Source organism: Rhipicephalus sanguineus, chromosome 3 (assembly GCF_013339695.2).
Source record: "Rhipicephalus sanguineus isolate Rsan-2018 chromosome 3, BIME_Rsan_1.4, whole genome shotgun sequence".
Classification (NCBI taxonomy): domain Eukaryota; kingdom Metazoa; phylum Arthropoda; class Arachnida; order Ixodida; family Ixodidae; genus Rhipicephalus; species Rhipicephalus sanguineus.
The window spans coordinates 231,031,610-231,039,918 of record NC_051178.1 but is presented as its reverse complement, the minus strand read 5'-3'; the positions used below and the strand labels follow the sequence as shown (position 1 = coordinate 231,039,918).

The window sequence follows — 8,309 nt, the reverse complement described above, 5'->3', positions numbered from 1 at the left end:
TTTCAAGAACAGTATCTACTAATCGTGCAGATAATATGCCATATTGCGTCTAGTTCCACTGATTCCAGCCATCCCGCTTTGAATGATCTTGTATGTCATGCATTTATACACACTCCGCCGTAACGTAGCTGGTCGCGCGGCTAGGTCGAGGACGCGGGATCGATTCGGGGCCACGGCGGCCGCAATTTGATGGCGAAATGCACAAATACCCATTCTCGTTAAAGAACCTCAGGTTGTCAAAGTTATGATCGACTCCAGCAACTAACTACGGCGTGTCTCAGATAGATAGATAGATAGATAGATAGATAGATAGATAGATAGATAGATAGATAGATAGATAGATAGATAGATAGATAGATAGATAGATAGATAGATAGATAGATAGATAGATAGATAGATAGATAGATAGATAGATAGATAGATAGATAGATAGATAGCCATAACGTGAAAAACGACTAAAGGTCGTAAAGCGAAGTCTCACTAAATGTGCAGAATTGCGGCAATCGGTGGCCGCTCGTCACAGCGCTCGCCGCCGCATCAGCGTCGGGCACCGCTGGCCACGTGCAGTGACGAGACTTCATCGTTCCGCTCCTTTCCTGGGTCGGGGACCCGCCCTGGAAAGTCGAAGCGCTACGCACCGGCTGACGATGACGACGACGATGAAGACAGGCGGTCGCCCCTGGCGAGGCTGCGCAGCCGTAGCAGCTCTCGCTACTCGGCCACGACCCGCGAGCCTCGGTCGCGCAGCGAGTCCAGCGATGCGCTGCCGATGTCGCCGCGCAAAGTGTTCTTTGCAAACTATAAGAAGTAGAAAAGAAATATACGTCCCGTACGCTGTTTGATGAAGCTCGATGCCTTGCACCTTCGAAGTGCACATAGTCATTTTGTGCCAGATTCTCTAATATTCCAGTGCCTAGCGTCGGCGACCGGCGTCGTCGTCCGGTGGCGACGTGGACCCGAAAGATACTAAATAATTACATGGCCTCTGACATATCACATTATGCTAAGATGTCACCCGACGTCTTCATGACGTCATGTGATGACGAGATAACATGAAATCGTCGCTTGGGTCAATCCCGAAGCTTCCGCGACAGTGGGGGAGATGCAGAAAGCTTTAGGAGGTGAGGTTGAGATATTTCAGTGGACTGGGAACGTCAGCGTAATTAAGTGTGTCGCCTAATGGTTGCGAGTTCGGGTACCACCGAAGACAAGGTGCTCTTTCGTCTGTTAAAAGCTGTTGCCTCTTGGTTTCATTAGTTTAATGAGCACTAACCGACAACAATGCCAAGGGAAGTATAGGGGATGTTATTAATAGTAAATGTAAGGTAAATGTGAAGAAAGAAAAGTGGACGAAAACTCTCACATATATACTCCATAAAGTGGACGGGGGGATGGCCGCCGCGGTAGCTCAGTTGGTAGAGCATCGGACGCGTTGTTCGAAGGTCGCAGGTTTGGTCCCTGCCCACGGCAAGTCATCTTTTCGTCCACTTTTCTTTCTTCACATTTACCTTACATCCCCTATACTTCCCTTGGCATTATTGTCTGTTAGTGCTCATTAATATTGTGTATAACAAAGAAAAACGATCCTTTAAGATTTCCACTTCTTTCCTTGGTTTCATTAGGTTATTCGTAGCGTAGGAACGAGCTCCTGGAATTATACCCCTTATTTCGTTCGTGAAGGCGTAGACCTTCACTTTTACTCCCCTTTGGATTACCTAAAGGGACTCACTTTTATTGCGGCAGGAATTATATCGACACTCTCGGCGGGTTTTCGCTGTCGCCGTCATGTACCTGATATGTATATGTGCGTATATATAAATAAAAGCCACATATAAAAATTCGGTAAGAAAAAATTCCGAAGCGCTCGACCAGGGTTTCGAACCTGCGATCCGCCGTTCCGCTGCTCGCTGCCTTAGACAATCACGCCATGCGTCATTCGTTCTCCACGATACTAACGGCTGAATACAAACGCACGCGGCGTTGGGTGAAACGCACGGGACTCCGCACGTGGCGATATTAAAATTACGCGAGACGCGGGCCATGCTGCATCGTTGCCCGCGCTGCGTTTTCGTCGTTTCGCTGGCGACCCACGCTAGTTTTCCATATTGGGGTTGTAGCGCCATGCCACTCGTGGCCAGTCGGCCAGGGAAAGAGAAAAGCGTCCCGTGGCTCGCGGTGCCGCGAGATAGTGGGAATGCTTTGGCTCTTGTAGACTTATGCCACAGGAAGGAAGAAACGAGACGGCTGAACCATAATAACAGTATATATGTTACACCGTGACCAGAATCCTGAGGCTAAAATTACAGCGCAACGCACAAGATACCCACGAAGAAAAGAAACGTACGACACAAGCGCTGACTAACAACTGCTTCATTCTTTCATACGCCATTGCATATATAATCCCAAGGCAACCTTACCGCATGTGCACACAACACTAGCTCTAAACTGAAATGTGTAACAAGGATGATAGTGTATTAGATACGCGAAGACATGAAATCATATTCACTTGGGTGCAGGGTCAAAGAAGTAGGCAAGGAGTAACAAGGAGAAAGAAGTGCGTTTGCGCTGTAATTTTGGCCTCGGGAATATGTACCAACTAGAGCCAAATGAAGTTTTGTCTTAGTGACCAGAATCGACGCCCGCAGGGAACGCGAGCCGCGGCTACACGTGCCACTGCCAAGCGCCGTCTTTATTTTCTTCTATTGTGGTCGTGCGCTCTGCGGTTTTGTGTGCTGCCCAAAGGAAGGCGCTGCAGGGTCTTGGGACAACGCAAGCGCAAGAGTACGAGAGTGGCTTGCATTCTGCGCATGTCCCCTGGCGGCTCGCAAATTTCTTGGGTCCCCTGTTCTAAAACTGTCTAGTGTTTCGCCGGAGTTGGGATGTGTGCCTTCGACTTGTACTTCGACATACGCGGCGTGCTCGACCGTGCTCACCCGATTATCTCTTGAGGGGGAGTTTTGTACGTCTTGTGCTTTCACCACAAAGATTTCGTTGAAGCTATAGACCACACGAAGGTCACTTTGCTCGCTGCAGCGGCCGCGTTTGCGAAAGGAGTGATCTGCTAGCTAGGAGAGCGAAAGCAGGGTTTAAGTAACAACTGTGACAGTTCGCGCTCGTCCCATGTATACCTGTGCGTTCTTTTCGTGCGTCCTTATTTGTGTTTGAACAGCGCGCTGCAAGTGTCGAGCTGTGACAGTTGTTAGTTCGCACTCGCCTTGTGTGTTTTCTTTTCTCGCGTCATTTGTGCTTGAGCAGCGCGCAGCAAGTTTATAGCTGCTTGCCGTTCTTCCAGTGACATTCCAAGTTCTTGCTATCGCATTCATTTCTTCGCCCGCGAGGCGAAACTGTGTTTTATTTTTTCTCTGCTTTCATCATTCATGCTTAAGAGCAAACGTCGTTTTTGTTAAAGGATCGCTGAATGATGGAGTGAGTGTTTGGTTGAGTTCTTCGTGCATCATTATATGAAGTATTCGTGATACACGAGCGTGGCACTGTTTATCAGATCTTGTAAGGGTAGAACAAAAGAAGCCTACGGAAATTACTCGCGCTGGTTTTCGCGTTGCATGGTCGAGTTTGCATGATCGAGTAAGTTGAACTTGACGCACTAACAGGTAGCAGGCTAGCTAGTAACGTGCTAGCAACGCGGCGTATTCGTATATGCATACATTCACGGACCGACTTCACTTATCGATGTTCTCCCAGCTTCCACGTTTGTGAAGTCTGCAAGTTGACCTTGCAAGAAATGCTGTAGGTGAACGCGGTTAATACCAAGCTTGTCGAGCGATAGCACCAACTACCACGGAAAGTATGCTACGGCTGTCCCGCGCGTCGGCGCCCCCGCGTGTAATGCAGAGGCGCACGGTCCGCATTCCTCGAATCCTTTTTGTATTGCCGGAGCGGGTGTCACGTGACAGGAGTTGAGGTCTCGAGGCGCGGAAGCCCGCCTGCACGCGGCTCTCGTGACCGAAGGAGAGGGTTGCGCTGTAGAGAACAAACCTCGTATGCCCGTTTCTAGGAAGACGCACGTGCGAGAAGGAAGAGGTTGAAATTGACGTTGGCTGAGGTTCGAGGTCAAAAGCATGCACAATATAGTTTCTGGGTTTTTACCGGGAGGAGCAGAGCTGTCGTTCTAACATAAGAAGAAAAATGCTGTCCCAGAGGCATTTCGGGCAGTATTCCGCCTAACTGTTTCTTTGTCCAGAAATAGTTAAACTAGATCGGCACGACATTGTGCATGATATCATGTGTAGACACTCGTGTTTGCTTAAACGTGGTTTGCCAGAAGTTCATGTTAAATCGCAAGCGAATCGCCATATGGTAGTGGCACTCGGTGTTACCATAGCAATAAGAAACTGCCAGCCGAAATTATACTTTCATGAATTGCAGAGGTGAAAGGCGTGCTATGTTTGTACTTAACGAATTAAATAGAACACATTTCTCTGTGCACCGTTTGTTTAAATGGCTATTTCCTCGCGATGCATTTTATCGCACAGGGAGCCCTCTGAACAGATTCGTCTCGTTAACGTTAACACGCCAAACCTTCTGACGCAATAAGTGTTCGTTCACGTGCGTGTCAGAGCAGAGTGAACAGCAGCGCACACGCGCTCTAGCACCTTGAAAAAGCACGTATTTAATCTGTATGGCATGACTAGAAGACTTGTTAATAAAATTAGAACTTCTAAACTTACAGGAGGACATGAGAGTGCCATAAACATCAATCACAAATTGACATGCATTTGAGTCGAGACATCGTTATACGGCCCACAGTCATAGAAGAGGCACGCGCTAGTTCAATTAAGTTTTAATTGCTGAGCAATAAACGTAAACGTGGACTGCAGACCTGGAGTGAGCTGTCCAGCGAGCCAGGGCGTTGGCAAGGGCCATCACCTGGGACCTCTGAAAATGTTCCTCGAGCGATGAACCCCTGGCAGCTTAGCCTTGTGCACCAGCAAAAATTACCCTTGGACAAATAAAGTTTATTCAAAAATTCTTAGCACATTTTCATACAATCTAGGCTTTCAGACAATTCCACCGAGGTCCATGTCAGCCCAAAGATCTCGGATCACAGCGCCGGCGTTTCGTTTCGCAATCCACTCGCGCATCAGTTCTAAGTGTTCCTGCGTGAAGTGCGACTTCCAGTCTCCTACTGCGCCTTTTCGTACGATGTTCGAGCCCTTTATCTTCCCGGGAGTGGCCAACATGTAGCGATGAACCGCTTCTATGTAAGGCTGATCCTTCTCCGTCAACTTGTCTATGACCGACTGATCAACGTAGCACATTTTGGACATGTACGGCACGCTGCTCTTCTGAACAACATTCCGGTACACGTCCTCGTCTTCCACCAGCACTCGCCTGTACTTCTCTCCCATGAAGCCCGCCAGGGACAAGACGGTGTTTCTGAAGTCGTTCTTCAGCTGTTCGAACGTGAGAAAGATGTTTTCTTCGTGCCGATGCGCGTACCAGGACAGAAGGTGGTCGCAGTAGTCCCCGCGCTCCACTTCTGCGGCGACGAAAGCATGGACGAAGTCGTCGAAGGTGCCGTCGGCGAAGTGGTATACTGAAGCTTTCCGCACGTAGTCGTAGAATGAGACGCACACATCCAGCGGATTGCGGGTCAGGTAGATGAACTTGGCCTTCGGGTTATTGAGCTGCTGTTGATACTGGAAGTGCGTTTTAAAGAAGCGTGGCGGCTTCATCTCGTTCAAGTACCCCATGCCCGTCATCTCCGGGTACGGACACCATCGATGGAATTCGGCATAGTTTTCGGCAGTTTCTCCCCTAGGTACAAAAGTAGATGGAGAAAGAACAACGCGAAATTGTAGACAGCTCGAGGACAGAAGAATACTGAATGAAACCTCAGTTTTCAATTGGAGCCATACCTGACAAACGTTCAGACTGCATGCTATGGTGAGTGGAGCATATGGTGGGAATAAATAAACCATATGGCTCCCTTTACGCTATTTATACCACATCAAAGACCATTATACTTAGAAACCTTTTAACAGGTATGATGGCTACTACTTTGCACTTAACATATGATACGTAATATTTAGCTGACTGCTTGTCCATAAGTCTCGTTTTCGCCCCGCCACGGTGGTCTAGTGGTTATGGCGCTCGACTGCTAACCCGAAGTTCGCGGGATCCAATCCCAGCCGCGGCGGCTGCATTTTCGATAGAGGCGAAAATGTTTGAGGCCCGTGTACTTAGATTTAGGTGCACATTAAAGAACCCCAGGTGGTCGAAATTTCCGGAGCCCTCCACTACGGCGTCTCTCATAATCATATCGTGGTTTTGGGACGTTAAAGCCTAGATATTACTATTATTATTATAAGTCTCATTTAGCTTGCCCAAGCTCACCCTCCTAACGCCATAATCAGGACTATTGGATAGAACTGCAAAATGAGGTCATCAGTGCTGCCGTCATCCATAAACTGCACCATCCAATCCTCTCAGAATACGTGTCGGAGCGAGAGGGTGTTAGACATGAGTTGTTTAGACAGTTATTTAGAGAGAACTGTAGGTAGTGCAGGACATGCGGAGAATTCAGTTTGAAATTGTCCTGTTGGCTACGCTACACGTGGAGAGGGGATTGTGGGGTGAAAAAATTCGGCAGATCCCACGCACTGTGGGAATCGATGTAATGCGAAGCAGCCAGCAAAGAGCTGCATACATCGCCTTGTTTGTCTTTGAGCCAAATGAAATCCTTCATGCCATGGCATCTAGTCCACCATATATCGCATGTTTGCCATGCACGCATGCATGCACAATCTAGTATACACCATGCGAATGAAACACATATTCTGGTATATACAATGCATGACCTGTCGCTTATGTTCATCACGCACTCGTGTCGTGCCATACCAATTTTGGTATATATCCAGTTAACAAAACGGCCGGAAGCACACCATGACAGTGGCATGTAAATCATACCGTACATGACATGCATAACATGATTCGCATAATAAGACCTCTCATTTATGTTCGTCATACGGTCACATCGCATAATATCAATTTTGGTGTATATCAAACGAGCGAAATGGCCGCGAGTGCACCACGAGTATAGCATGCAAATCATGCCATACATGACATGCAGGTCATGATTTTCATGTTGACACCTTTCATTTACGTTCGTCATACAGTGGCTTCGCGCAATACCAATTTTGGTGTATATCAAGCTAGCGAAACGGCCGCGTATGCACCATGAGCGCGGCATGTAAATCATGACATACATGACACCATGTCACGGTTTTCATGTTACCACCTGCTATTCATGTTCTTCATACAGTCGCGTCGCGCAATACCAATTTCGGTATATATCAAGCTAGGAAAACGGCCGCGAATGTATCATGAGTGTGGCTTGCAAATCATGTCGTACATGACCTGCATGTCATGTTTCCATGTTACCACCTCTCATTTACGTTCGTCATGCAGTCGCGTCCCGCAATACCAATTTTGGTGTATACCATGCAAGCGAAGCGGCCATGAATGCGCCATGACCATGACATGTAAATCATGTCGTACATGTCATGCATGTCATGGTTTTCATGTCAGCACATGTTATTCATGTTCTTCATACGGTCACATAGCACAATACCAATTTTGGTGGATATGAAGCAAGCGAAACGTCCACGAGTGCGCCATGAGCATGACATGTAAATCATGTCGTACATGTCATGCATGTCATGGTTTTCATGCCAGCACCTGTTATTCATGTTCTTCATACAGTCACATAGCACAATACCAATTTTGGTGGATATCAAGCAAGCGAAACGGCCACGAGTGCGCCATGAGCATGACATGTAAATCATGTCGTACATGTCATGCATGTCATGATTTTCATGTTACCACGTCTCATTTACGTTCGTCACACAGTCGCTGCGCGCAATACCAATTTTGGTGGATATCAAGCAAGCGAAACGGCCACGAGTGCGCCATGAGCTTGACATGTAAATCATGTCGTACATGTCATGCATGTCATGATTTTCATGTTACCACGCCTCATTTACGTTCGTCACACAGTCGCTGGGCGCAATACCAATTTTGGTGGATATCAAGCAAGCGAAACGGCCACGAGTGCGCCATGAGCAAGACATGTAAATCATGTCGTACATGTCATGCATGTCATGATTTTCATGTTACCACGTCTCGTTTACGTTTGTCACACAGTCGCTGCGCGCAATACCAATTTTGGTGTACATCAAGCTAGCGAAGCGGCCGCGAATGCATCATGAGCGTGGCATGTAAATCATGACACACATGACATGCATGTCATGGTTTTCATCTTACCAAATGTTATTCATGTTCTTCGT

The 8,309-nt window shown here is 47.6% G+C and overlaps 1 protein-coding gene across 1 annotated transcript; it reads right to left on the bottom strand.

Annotated features, from left to right (window-relative positions):
* Positions 1-5,018: 5,018 nt before the first annotated feature.
* Positions 5,019-5,723, bottom strand: LOC119386379 (sulfotransferase ssu-1-like). The gene has a single exon (XM_037653694.1). It carries the CDS (start codon positions 5,721-5,723, stop codon positions 5,019-5,021), a length of 705 nt encoding a protein of 234 aa, XP_037509622.1.
* Between the last annotated feature and the right edge of the window lie 2,586 nt (positions 5,724-8,309).

Excerpts from the sequence above, each read along its gene's own strand:
- LOC119386379 (XM_037653694.1), bottom strand. The coding sequence starts at position 5,723 with ATGACGGGCATGGGGTACTTGAACGAGATGAAGCCGCCACGCTTCTTT.